The sequence below is a fragment of the Quercus lobata genome, chromosome 3 (assembly GCF_001633185.2).
Source record: "Quercus lobata isolate SW786 chromosome 3, ValleyOak3.0 Primary Assembly, whole genome shotgun sequence".
Classification (NCBI taxonomy): Eukaryota; Viridiplantae; Streptophyta; class Magnoliopsida; order Fagales; family Fagaceae; genus Quercus; species Quercus lobata.
In genome coordinates, this window is record NC_044906.1 from 7,185,242 (window position 1) to 7,199,641 (window position 14,400).

Here is a 14,400-nt window from a genome sequence, read left to right on the forward strand (position 1 = left end):
CATTATTGTATATATGGTACAATTTATAGTATGTAAAACAATCCCAAGGATTATGAACGTGTCTCATACGACCTTTGACATTCGTCCCCAGAAGTGAGCAAGAATTTTCTTTATAGATGAATTAATAAATATTAAAAAAGAAAAAAAGAAAAAAATAAGAAACAACTTTCACACCAAGAAAATAAGAGGAACGTCCCACATGCACAATTGAAGCTTCATTGTAAATGCCATTTTCTAATCACCTCTCTATAAGTACAAGGAACCCTTCTCTTCACATTCCTCACATCCAACAACAAACTTTTTTCTCTCTAAAAAACTAAACTTTCTTTATCATATTCTTTGCTTAGTGCTCGAAACAGTTAGAGATGCTTCAGAACATCATCAACAAGATAACTGGCGATGATGAAAGTGGGAACAAGAAGGTTGAAGGGACAGTGGTGTTGATGAAAAAGAATGTTTTGGACTTCAATGACTTCAATGCTTCGGTTCTTGATCGAGTCCATGAGTTGCTAGGCCAAAAGGTTTCTTTTCAGCTCATAAGTGCTGTTAATGGTGACCCTGGTTAGTTCTTCTTTTCTCCATATTGTTCATAACCAGTACTACTTTTGGGCCTTTCTTTCTTTTCTTCATGATATATTTTCTTCTTGTTTAAGCTACTAGTCTTCTAAATTCTAATGGTGACCAAGTTATTAAAAGAAACAATGGAAACAGGCCAAAACAATGTTATTCTTGAATTTCTGGCCTTTACTCCTATATGGAGACATGAGAGTTATTTCCAGATTGGTTTGTGATTTTGATTTTCTTTTTCAGTTCTTGTTCTTGGTCTTGGTCTTGTTTTTTGCTTTTTATTTTTTCCTTTGCCACTAGACACTCTTTTTTGTTTAACGCGGTTAAGGAGAAAACTTAAGCCAATTACTAGAAAAGACCCAAGTTTTCCAGCGATGACTTTATCGTTACTGGCTCTCAATAAATTGACACAGATCTTGATTGGGTGGTTATAAATCATGGTTATATAGTAAATAATATCCTATTGACACAAAGTTTGACATTTGTATTAAGAGTGTAAAGAACATTCAATTCAATGATTAGATTTTCAAAATATGTAGTAATATTTTTTTTATTGAGTAAAGTTGTAGTCAAAAATTACAACCAATTTTATAGTTAAATTTTGTCCTATATATATATATATATATATATTAATTGAATGCACTAAGTTCATAGATTTAGGAAGTACATTTAAAAACTTTTTATAAGATTTTGATTTTTTTTTTTTTTAACTGTCTGATGTCAAAACTTTTTAAAAATGATTATTAACATAACCCATATATATTTTCTTGAATGAGAACGAAAAATGTTCTGAAGACTTATTAACCACGTTTGTTATTCAGATCAAAAAAAAAAAAAAGGCCATCGTGATTGTCACAGGTACGTACTATACCACACTCAACAATAAGTCTAAACGAACAATTCTTCCAGTCAGATCAGAGGGCTGCTTTTTGTATTGAGTTGATTTTTTAGCTTGTTCTAAATTTCTAGACTAGAAATAGATTTAAGCCAATGTATCTAATTATTTTATTTGTTTTATTTGAATTGTTTATATTATATATATTTAACAATTAACATTCTTGAATACGAATTAAGATGCGGTGAAGAATTATTAGATAGGCCACATTTGTAATTGGCACAGGCACAATGTATGCTATTCTCAACAAGAAGTCTAAAGGACCAATTCTTCCAGTCAGGGGGGCTGTTTTTTATTGTTTTTTTGTACGGAGAAGAAATCTAGAAGTAGTTTTGAGCTCATCTAATCCTCTATCTTTATTATGATTGATGGAAGCCCATAGTTGAGATGATTGGCCCATATGTACAATGCATGTGGACCTATTCCTTACAAAACAAAAAATGCAAGTGGACTAAATCATAAAATTTGGTCCATTCATTTGGTGAATCCACCTCATAACCCATTTATGACGTTATTACAATGCAGAATTATAAGACTTAAAAATATTGGCTTCCTAGTATCATTTAAAAAAAAAAAAAAAAAATGAAAGAAAGAAAGAAAGAAGAAGAAGAAGAAGAAAGAAGAGAATTATATATTAATATTACCGTTAAATTAGTTGAAACATTTTTATAATTATTTATCTATTGATTTGATAGTTTAAAAGAAAAAAGCTTTAATTTTTTAGAGATGCTATGATCAAGAAGGTAAGACTTTTCTAACCTTTGAGTTAGAAAGAAAATAAAAACTTGAAGGTAGGGCTTTAAACAAAGATCAAGGCACCAACTATGATGTCACAATTTACAAGATATATGTGATGTCTTTGTCTGGTTTTAATATTCAATGGTCATAACTTGTTCAGCACATGAAAATGATTTTTCATTCATGACTATCAAGTTTCAACTAACCCAATTCATTTGTGTTATATTCTATATTAGTGATTATGTTATTAAGTGATGATGACAGAAAAAATGTTGATCTTTTCTTTAAACCATCTATTACCTAAACTCAATATTAAATAAAATGCAAGTGGGGTTTCTTTAGTTCTTATGACTATACCTTTTTTTGAAGCAGCTAACATCCAAGGTTTTTTTTTTTTTTTTCCTTCTTCCTAAAAATGTAAAAATATCAGTAATATTATGTTTAACGGAACCATAATCAGTATTTAGAAACCATATTGAGATCAAACTAGGTAATTTCTTTAGTGACTTAATGAAAATTTTAAAAACATATTTATGGCTTTTCATCATCAACTGTTTGGTCATGGTAAATTGTTACATAGGATGGTTGTCAGGACTTAAGACAATAAGGATCACTCACAAATTCACAATTTCACAAAGTGGCCTTGCCTGGACTTTTAGAAAAGCTACACTAACTCATCAAGCTTGAGCTCAGTTAAATGTTTTGGTAAATATTAATGTTGATGACATATAGTTTGTTTCACTTTCTATAGTGTAATTAGTCATTACCATGTTTGGAAAAAATTGGAGCACACTAAAAATTGTAATTGATGTACTTTTGTGTTTGATGTATTTTTGTAGCAAATGGGTTGCAAGGGAAACTTGGAAGGCCAGCATATTTGGAAAACTGGATAACCACAATCACCCCCTTAATAGCAGGGGAGTCTGCATTCAAGGTTACCTTTGACTGGGACAATGAAATAGGAGTTCCAGGAGCATTTTTAATAAAAAACAACCATCACAGTGAGTTCTATCTTAAAAGTCTTACGCTTGAAGATGTTCCAGGTCAAGGCCGGGTCCATTTTGTTTGCAATTCATGGGTTTATCCTGCAGACAAATACAGAAAGGACCGTGTTTTCTTCTCCAACAAGGTAATAAATTATATGGGGATTTCTGTGGTGATCATGCAGTTCCAAAGTTTCGAAATGTTCTAATTAAAACCACAGGAAAAGAAATAGTGTCAAAAACAAGTTTAGCACAAACTCCAGTAGTTTGAAGAGAAACCTCCTACAAATTGATTGAAACACACCCTTGTTTAGTTATTGTAGCTGATGCAAGCTAGATGAAATTTCTTCTATGGATTTCTATACATAAAATAGCTAAATCACTTGAAGCTGCCAGCTGAAATATGATATGAACTTGCATAAAAAGCTGATTTGCATAGAGTGTCATGGAGAAGTCCATCTAAAAGTTGTTCTTTCTAATACTTTAAACTTACCCCAAAACGTCTAAATTGGTATAAGCTAAGGTGTTTCGACTGTGATCTACATCCTAAAGTAACAATTTGATTCAATTATATTTTTGCAGACATATCTTCCAAGTGATACCCCAGTGCCACTGCTAAAGTACCGAGAAAACGAGCTAGTGAACCTGAGAGGAGATGGAAAAGGAGAGCTTCAGGAATGGGAAAGGGTGTATGACTATGCTTACTACAATGATTTGGGCGATCCAGATAAAAATGCTAAATATGCCCGTCCAGTTCTTGGAGGTTCTAGCGAGTACCCTTACCCACGTAGGGGAAGAACTGGACGACCACCAACGAAGACAGGTTAGACATTTCATTCAATTTTCCGTCACTTGTTCTATAGTTAGAATTTGTGTAGGTACTAGCAATGACAGTTAATATGACAAATAATGCTGTAATCAGTTGAAGTCTCTAGTATCATGAATAATTTGAGAATTAGTTACATTAATGAATTCTTCATGATAATCACAATCTGTACTTTTTTCACTGTAAAAGTTAGCATGATTTTGGTGTCTATTGCTATTATCATCATTGTCATTAAGATTCCTCTGTTATAATTGTAACAGATCCTAAAACTGAGAGCAGGCTGAAGCTTCTTATGAGCTTAAACATTTATGTTCCAAGAGATGAACGATTTGGTCACTTGAAGCTGTCAGACTTCCTTGCTTATGCACTGAAATCCATAGGCCAATTCCTGAAACCTGAACTAGAATCTCTATTTGACAGCACTCCAAATGAGTTTGATAGTTTCAAAGATGTACTTAAACTCTATGAAGGAGGAATTAAGTTGCCGGACGGTCTGCTTAAAGATATTACAGACAACATCCCTGCGGAGTTGCTCAAGCAAGTTTTCCCAATCGATGGTGAAGGACTCCTCAAATACCCAATGCCCCAAGTGATTGAAGGTATAATAACTTTTTCCATGGCACAGCCATTTTTTGGTGATAGATTCAAAAGCTTGCAGATGTATGATTCTTCAAATTCTATTTACTTTAATTTGAATTGTTGTGTTTGAATGACTTGGAGCAGAAGATAGGTCTGCATGGAGGACTGATGAAGAATTTGCCAGAGAGATGCTTGCGGGAGTAAACCCTGTCAACATTAGCTGCCTCAAAGTATTTTTCAGCTTCCATATGTTTTATATTCTTTAGTCTGGATGCCATATTTATTTTTCTTTTCCTCCATCTTCTCAACTTCCAAATGGAGGATTATAGTTTTTCATCATTAATCATGATTCATTCTAAATTATTGCAGGAATTCCCTCCCACAAGCAAGCTAGATCCTAAAGTGTATGGAGATCAAAACAGTACAATTACCAGAGAACACATAGAAAAAAACCTAGATGGGCTCACCATCGAGGAGGTAATGTTCCTTGGCTCATTTATTCCACATAAGAATTTTGGGTGAACTAGTTTGCAGTTATTTTGCAATTGTAATTTGCTGTTTTACTCTTATTAGCTTGAACTAATAATAATGAGCATGAATTTGGCCATAGGCACTCGAGAAGAACAAGTTATTCATATTGGATCACCACGATGCTATCTTGCCTTATTTGAGGAGGATAAACTCAACTTCCACAAAGACTTACGCCAGCAGGACACTCCTTTTCTTGAAAAATGATGGGGCATTGAAACCACTCGTGATTGAATTAAGCTTGCCTCATCCTGAAGGAGACCAATATGGTGCCATTAGCAAAGTGTACACACCAGCTGAACAAGGCATTGAAGGTTCTATTTGGCAACTGGCAAAAGCTTATGTTGCTGTTAATGACTCTGGCTACCATCAGCTAATTAGCCATTGGTATACCTCTGTCAACGAAAGCCTAGGAAATGATACTTGTCTATATTTTAAAATGAGTTTTTAAATGCCTTTTGTATTGGTCACAGGTTAAATACCCATGCGGTGATTGAGCCATTTGTGATAGCAACAAACAGGCAGCTGAGTGTGCTCCATCCAATTTACAAGCTTTTGCATCCTCATTTCCGTGACACCATGAATATAAATGCACTCGCTCGGCAGATCCTCATTAACGGTGGCGGAATTCTTGAGACAACAGTTTTTCCAGCAAAGTATTCCATGGAGATGTCATCAGTAGTTTATAAGGACTGGGTTTTTCCTGAGCAAGCACTTCCTGCAGACCTCCTCAAGAGGTAAATCTGACACTCTAGAACATAATGACATATTCATGGCGTATGAGGTATCTGGCATTAGAAGTAACTTCAAATTGTGGCAAAATAACACATAAAAGGTTCTTGAAAATGGCTAAAACACACTCCACAAATGCATAATGTTTAAAGAAGGTTGAGGCAAAATTTAGACTTCAAATTTTGGTTATCTTATTGTTGTAAAGGCCTAAACGACTACAAATAAAATGAAAACATTCGTTGTTATGATCTTTTTTCAAATGACATGCTACTTCTTTTGCTGAATTCAGAGGAATGGCAGTCAAGGATCCAAATTCGCCACATGGTCTCCGCTTAGTGCTTGAGGACTATCCATATGCTGTTGATGGCCTTGAAATCTGGTCAGCAATTAACTCATGGGTTAAAGACTATTGTTCCTACTACTACGAGACTGATAGCGTAGTTCAGAAAGATGCTGAACTCCAATCCTGGTGGAGGGAACTCAGAGAGCAGGGCCATGGTGACAAGAAAGATGAGCCCTGGTGGCCTAAAATGCAGACACGCGAAGAGCTTGTTGAAACATGCACACTCATTGTATGGATTGCTTCTGCACTTCATGCAGCGGTTAACTATGGACAGTACCCTTATGCAGGCTACCTCCCTAACCGTCCAACAATTAGCCGAAGATTCATGCCTGAAGAAGGCACTCCTGTATATGATGAACTCAAGTCAGACCCTGATAATGTTTACTTGAAAACAATCACTGCCCAGCTGCAGACACTGCTTGGTGTTTCCCTTATAGAAATCTTGTCAAGGCATTCTACGGATGAGGTCTATCTTGGGCAGAGAGATACTCGTGAATGGACCTTCGACACAAAGCCATTAGAAGCCTTTGACAGATTTGGAAAGAAGCTGGCTGAAATTGAGGACAGAATTGTGACAATGAACAATGATAAGAAGTGGAAAAACCGAGTTGGACCAGTGAAAGTGCCATATACTTTGCTCTATCCCACTAGTGAAGGTGGACTTACTGGCAAGGGAATTCCCAATAGTGTCTCAATGTAAAGCTTCTCTACTTGGGTTGTACATAGCTAAAATTCAACGTTTTTCTTTCTTCTTTTTTGACGACTTGTGCTATAAATAACTCATTTAATTTCTCCTTAATAAAGATGAGTAGCTATGAAATAATCTAATGCTACATGATTTAAACTTCTTTCTTGGGTGGTGTTTGAAACTAAGGAACCTTATCAAACAATTAGTATGAAATGTAAAAAAGCATCATTGATTGCAAAATGCTGACATGTTACAGTCTTCTGAGGGCAACAAATAATCAATCACATCAGGGCCACCAGTTCAGCTTTCACCAGATTGCTATCACTGAAATTGTGGAAAATGCTGGAATCACAAAAAAATGGTACAACTTTGTGCCACACGTGGTGAGTTATGACCGGTGAAAGTGTGTCCTCACATTGCTCATAGGCACTCCTTCACTAGTTACAATTTGTCACGTGGCAAGTTGTGGTACAAAATTGTATAATATTTAGTGGTCCTAGCACAACTCCTGAAATTGTAGCAAAACTTGAAGCCATATAACTTTTTGAAAGGTATGAAGGAAAATCATATTCATGCATAGTTTTTTGCTTAAGCATTATTATTATTTTTTTTCCATTTAATTATTAAACTGATTTGCTATGGTTGTAACAACAAACTTGCTTCTAGCTTAACTGGTACCTATTAAAAAAAATTAAGGAAAAAAAAAAAAAACTAAAAGTGCAAAAACTTGAGCCACACATTTTGACCAAGCTGCAGCAACTCTGAATTTATTTACATGGAGCTATTAAAGAAAATGCAATGCAATTGGTGGTTAATGTGCTAATGGATAATTCCAAGCTTCTCCAATTTTATCAGCATTTTGCAATCAATGATGCTTTTTTACATTTCATACTAATTGTTTGATAAGGTTCTTTAGTTTTAAACACCTCCCAAGAAAGAAGTTTAAGCATGCATTTGGATTGGGCGTTTTGCCCAATTCGTGCGTCTGCATTTTTTTAATGGGTCCTATGGGTACTGCTCACAGACCCACAAAAGTCAGCAAAATACAGATTTTTAAGTAAATTTGGATCCCACAATACTATTCACACCTTTAAAAATTATTTTGCTAGTTTTCAGCAAATAAGCAATATCCAAACACACTCTAAAACATATATCATTAGATTATTTCATAGCTACTATCTTTATTAAGAAGAAATTAAATGAAATATTCATAGCATAAGTTGTCAAAAAAGAAGAAAGAAAAACGTAGAATTTTAGCTATGTACAACCCAAGTAGAGAAGCTTTAGATTGAGACACTGTTGGGAATTCCATTGCCAGTAAGTCCACCTTCACTAGTGGGATAGAGCAAAGTATATGGCACTTTCACTGGTCCAACTCGGTTTTTCCACTTCTTATTATTGTTCATTGTCACAATTCTGACCTCAATTTCAGCCAGCTTCTTTCCAAATCTGTCAAAGGCTTCTAATGACCGTAAAACATTTTAGACTTATTTAGGCTTTTTTTTTTTTTTTTTTTTTAACCTCCGGAAAGGCCAAAAGTCTTTGACTTAAAGGTCACTATCGTGAAAACAATTTGCCACTTTTTTTTTTCCTTGAATAATACGAATTTACTAAGAGAAAGACTTGGGCCTAACCCGGCCTGTGAAACCAAAGTAGGAAGAGTGGAGATGGGGATGACACCAAGACCGTTAGAGCTATACAGTGGCAGAGTCAGGAATTATCTTTAGGAGGGCCAAGTTTTTTTTTTTTTTTTTTTGGAGAAACAGGAGGGCCAAGTTTCAAGTTAAAATATAATCTCGAGTTTCATATTCTGGCTCAAATCTCACTTCTTCCACATTTATTAAAAAGAAATTACATTTAACAATAACTTAATATAATTACTCAAAACCTTATTATCAAATAAACAAAACATATTATATAAAATAAAACCCTTGTGACGAAGATTCGAAACTAAATATAAAACAAAAGTGCAAGCTCTAAAAAATACAGAACACATACCTAGTTACAAAACATATACACGACTTTATCTACAAAACAGAGAGCAATGTTTAATGTTTATTTAATTAATTTTTCTGAACCAAATCAGTAGAGCACTAATATCAAAACTAGAAACTATAAAATATAATATTAGCAATGCAAGCTGTAAATCACAGAACAGTCAAGAGTCAAAACATTTACTAAAAAACACGAATTTTGTGCTTAAACCTATGCCGTTTTAGTGTTTTATGCGGTTCACACGACATGTTAAACCCAAACAAGAGAGAGAGAGAGAGAGAGAGAGAGAGAGAGAGGGAGTTAGCAGTTTAGCACCAGTCGTCTAGTTGAGGCAGAAGGGATTTTTTTTTTTTTTTTTTTTTCTAATTAGATCTGGGTTTTTCAGCAAACCATAGATATTAAAGAATTTTTTATTTCATTTTATAGGAGTCCTTATTTACGAAGGATTTTATTTTTTTAGTTGATAATGATGCTGATATGAAATTTGTTAAATTTGTTTATCTCTATTTGAAGGGGTTATCCGCAATGAATGTGCTATTTTCTTGAGTTATCTGTATCAAAAAAAAAAAAAAAAAAAAAAAAAAAAAAGCCAATTCGGCTGGAGGCCCAAATGAATTTTAAGAGGAATTACTAGACTAGAGGGGGCCCAGAAGTGTATTTGCAGGTAATTCTAGATAATCTCTGGTTTTAGTAGCACTGGAAGTATGTGATTACATGATTAAATTTACTATATTTCAATAATTTAAATTTTTTGGACAATCGGTAATTTAACATAGTATTAAAGTTTGAGAGCTTAATTTTTGGGACAATTGGTAATTTAACGAGAACGATAAGAAAAAGAGGCCCAAGCTGCTAGGGAATGAGCGAAAATGTTTGAAGATCTAAAAACATGTATATGTAGTTACTATATACAATATTTATGAGAAGAAGTTGATTCTAATGCATGTTTTCCACAAGTAATGAGAGACTCTAAATTCTAAAAAGTCTCTAACCTTAAACCCCCCCCCCCCAAAAAAAAAAAAAAAAACCTTATTCTTTATACCATTAAAATCCTAGCTACTACAATCTAAGCTAATTCCCAAATGTTACAATAGAAGATTATCCATTAAATTTGTGACGCAAAGTGATTTTTGCCCCTGATTAGATGATGTTTGATGGTGTCACAAATAATCCAAGTCCATAACTCGTCCATATGTCTCGTCCAACGAAAGAAGCTATAATAGGCGGAGAAAATTCCAAGCGTTCTGGCGAACCTCGTCCATATATGGACGAGAAATACCTCATGGAATCTACTCATCATTTACGCAGGGCAAGCTTTCCAAGATGGTCTCGTCCATCTTTCACTAAAGATGGACGAGCTCATCGTGGAGGTCTCGTCCATCTTTACTAAGGATGGACGAGTTCATCGGCCCGTCCAACCCAGGTAACTTCCACAGCGGTTATGGAAGTTACCCCCAATTCTCCGGACTCCTCGACATTGGGAACGGTTACTAAACAGATAACCGTTCCACACATACTATATAAGGCTTCTTCGATGAAGGGTAAGGGGATTCAGACAATTTCATTTGGAGAGAATACTTATTCCTTACAGAGAGTTCAAAAGTAACTAACTTCATCGGAGGAGGATTTTTGGCCGGTCACCACCGGTCCCCTCTGATTCAGTGTTCTTTGTATTACAGGAGATAGCCCAAAGATCATCGCTCGAGTCTTGTCAACCCGCTGATATCCAAGGAATCATCAATGTTTTCTTCAGACTTTCCTGCCAACGAGCTGTGTACAGGAGCATAGTAAAAAAAACAAGTGTCAAATTTTATAAATTTGAGGTTTTTGATAAAACAATTTGATGAGGGTTTCCCACACAGTTCCAATAACCTCTCTAACTCAATATAAATGCATTGCAATTACAAAAATTAAGTCTAAAACAAAAGTATAATCTCAAAATCTTGAAATTGACTATAGATTCTCAACAAACTAAACAAAATCGGCTACATCCTACATGCATATGTTTACATATTAGTAAAGCAAAGGGTTACTGTAAGTCTATAACACATAGCAAAGTGGGTTGATTAGCAAAGGGTATGTTATCACTGAGAGCAACTTAAAATAATATGCCCATAATACGAAGTGCATTCCCAGTGGCCAGTGCTATACTAATACCAACTTATTACATTATATGAGTTCTGGATTGGGATAGGCTTACACAATTACTTACACCTATAAGATATTTATCTGCTCCACTTGGTTAATGGGCCATTTAAGAAAGTTTTGATACTTCTTTTTAAGAAATATAAAAAGTCGTAAAAAAAAAAAATCAATTAATTTTTCTTTTTCTATAAAAATTTTCTAAAAATAATTTTTAAACTAATGCTTTTAGGACATTTGCTAACTTTTCCGTTCATTAAATACTTTACCAAAAAATAAAAATTATTAATCCCTGTAATATAAATAACTACATTGCACTTCATAGATTGCAACTCATTTAAAGAACTTTTCAGCAGCAGCAGTGGTTTAAATTCTTCAATCCTTTTTCTCAACAAAAAAAAAATCTTCAATCCTTTAAGCCTGTTGATGAGAGATAATCAGCAACAAGCACACTGGGACAGCTGAACATTTTAACAAGGCAAAGTTTGTTTGATTGGGAAATAAATATCCTTATTTATGACTGCGTCAAGGTGATGGCAGTGCAATGGCTAGATATTATTGACTTTTGAGGTATAAGGAAAAGCTTTCCCTCACAATTGGGTTCAAGAAATTATCAAGTTCAAAGTAATTGACCTAAAATGCAAAAAGATTTGAGAAACAGAATAAGATTTCAAGAAAGATTCATCATTAATTAGTTGTCCATGTCCAGGGTTCCACCAGTTTGTAATTTCTTATAATTCAATTACTTTCATAAGGTTTCTTTCACAGTCTATTAACAATGCAACTTTTCTATCTACATAACTTTTGCCACGACATTTTTTTTTTTACAATCGAGTGGTGGTTTTAGTTGATAATCACTTTTATATGAACCCACTTCTAACAATCAGTCATTTTAACAAGTCATGAGAAAAGATGTCTTCAGAGTTATTCCTAACAGTAACTTATTTTATCCCCAAAAAAAATGCTTATCTTCAACAGTGATATTAATAATAACTATTATGGGCATTTGGATTAGCTTTTTACTTATTTTACTAATTTGTTGAAAGTTGACAAAAACACATTTTTACTTAAAAATTTTGAGGTTTAAAAAAAAAAAAAAAAAAACCTACCATAAACATGGGTTACCATTCAACAGATTTGGAAATTTTAGTCCAATGAGAAATGACTATTATTACTAGCAATTATCTTTAAAAGTAATCTACTCATAAAGTTTCTTGTTATTGAATTAGAGATTTTTGTATTCAAGCATACACAAAAATGAAGCCCATCAATTTGTATCCCCTTTTTGAAGGAAGCTCATCAATGTTTTAGAATATGATGAAAAAAGTAATCATTATAAAACAAACCATATAAGTTTCAAATCCAATGCTATTGAAATCAGCATTGGTCTTTTCAAGTGGTAAATAATTGTAACAAATTAACAATTATGTTTTTTTTTTTTTTTTGGTAAACATAAAACAACACAAAGGAAGATAAGTACCGATGCACTCACGGACTCAAACCCGAGATCTAAGTTTTATTGACCAAAGGCTTGGCCACTAGACCACCTGCCACATTGGTATTTAACAAATAACAATTATGTTCATATCATATAACAAACCACGTTTTGTAATACCAACACACATACACAAAAGATGCTTGGAACTACGGTCCAAGTATAACTCGCTAGTAAGATATTAATTTTTTTTTTATTAATTTTTATTAAATGGTCAATGAATGTTTGCCTTCAAGTTTTTTTTTTTTTTGGTAGAGATTTTTAGTTTATGACGTTCGCTCTTAATGATAATTATCTATTATCAAACCAAGATACCAATCAGTTTTGTTTTAGGTGGGGATTGAGCTCCAGATTTTTTATTCAACCATCAAAGACTTTACCAGTTGAGTTAACTAGAACTCACGTCTTCAGGTTATATGTGTATTAATGAAGTTATCTATATGTTGTCTATTTGAAATTTTGACTAAGGTTACAGACTTAAAAGTCATCGGCAGAAAAATTTATAATCATTGCATAATTTTCTTTTGTATTAGGCCCCTTTGTGTCCTTTTGCATATGTAATTAGGTAAGTAATAAGCAAATTAGCTTGGAAGAGGAGTCTAGGGAAGACCATCTGATCATATTCACGTTAACGCATGCATTTAGCCAGCCAATTTTTGGAAAAATCTAGCTTAATTTTAGAGTTGATGATTGTTATTTTTTGAATTAATCAAGTATCAGGGATGTCCAATGCGAATATTCCAAAAATAATGATTTAAATTATTTAAAAAATCAACAGTTAAGCTATAAAAATAGAAACAGGCCCAAGATAGCAACGTCAAGACAATTTTTATAGAATTCCATGGTGGGAATTTTTTAAAACTTTAAGAATTGATTACTATTTTTTTTTAATTTTTAATTCTAATTGAACGGAAATGTACAAATGTAATTATATCAGTCCTTTTCAATTCAATATTGATAGCCCTTGATATCCAATTAGATTCAGGATAGCAAGAGTTTTTTATTTTTTATTTTATTTTTAAATCCAATTAGATAAGTATGACAATGAAGCAAGACACAATTAGAGGCATTTTTTTTTTTTTTTTTTTGCAAAATAGCATTATTCTAGGAATAATTTAAAAAAAAAAAAAAAAAAGCACTAGGCTAAGGTTATTTAGTTATGTGGCATTTTTTTTGGAACTTGAGTTTGTCAAACTCATATTTCAAATGAAACTCGAGTTTGGTTATGGCAATTTGATCAAATATAATGCTTAAAACTTGAGTTTGGTAAACTTAAGTTTGAAAAATTGGAGTTCCAAAAAAGTACTACATAACTAAATAAATTTGATCAAGTAAGTACTATTTAGTAAATTTTTCCTAAAATTATGCTATTTAGCAAATTTTTTCTAGGATTAGAGCATGGGTATCATCGCATCTTCTCTTTGGGAGAGTGAAAATGGCACATGATAACTTGGGTTTCGGGGAGGTGGTGGCATTTTTTCATACCTAGTAACATGGCTTTATTGGCACTACTGAGATAGAATGAGAGAAAAAAAAAAAAGGAGAAGCAACAGGAAATTGCTATGTGAGAGAGAGAGAGAGAGAGAGATGATAATTGAACATGGATAAAAAATAAATAAATTATAAATAGATTTTATATAAAAATAAATTATATATAATCAATTTAAATCATGTCCATATCCCATCCCCTCTTCTGGATGTAAAAAAACCCAAAAAGATGGACCCAAATAGAACGAGACAAACAAGACAAGGCATTTTTGTCCTCCTTCTATTATATTATTACCTTCATTAAAAAAAAAAAAAAAAAAATTGCTAAATTATATTTATTCCTTTTACTTTACCCCCATCAGGTTTCTCAAAAAAAAAAAAAAAAATTCACCACCATCATT

The 14,400-nt window shown here is 33.3% G+C and overlaps 1 protein-coding gene across 1 annotated transcript; it reads left to right on the plus strand.

The window, feature by feature from the left end:
* Positions 1 to 215: 215 nt before the first annotated feature.
* Positions 216 to 7,039, plus strand: LOC115979596 (probable linoleate 9S-lipoxygenase 5). The gene is made up of 9 exons (XM_031101650.1): positions 216 to 561; positions 3,040 to 3,329; positions 3,766 to 4,006; positions 4,270 to 4,608; positions 4,733 to 4,818; positions 4,958 to 5,065; positions 5,199 to 5,503; positions 5,590 to 5,853; positions 6,138 to 7,039. The coding sequence occupies exons 1-9, from the start codon at positions 366 to 368 to the stop codon at positions 6,889 to 6,891; spliced, it is 2,583 nt and encodes an 860-aa protein (XP_030957510.1). The 5' UTR covers positions 216 to 365; the 3' UTR covers positions 6,892 to 7,039.
* Positions 7,040 to 14,400: the final 7,361 nt, after the last annotated feature.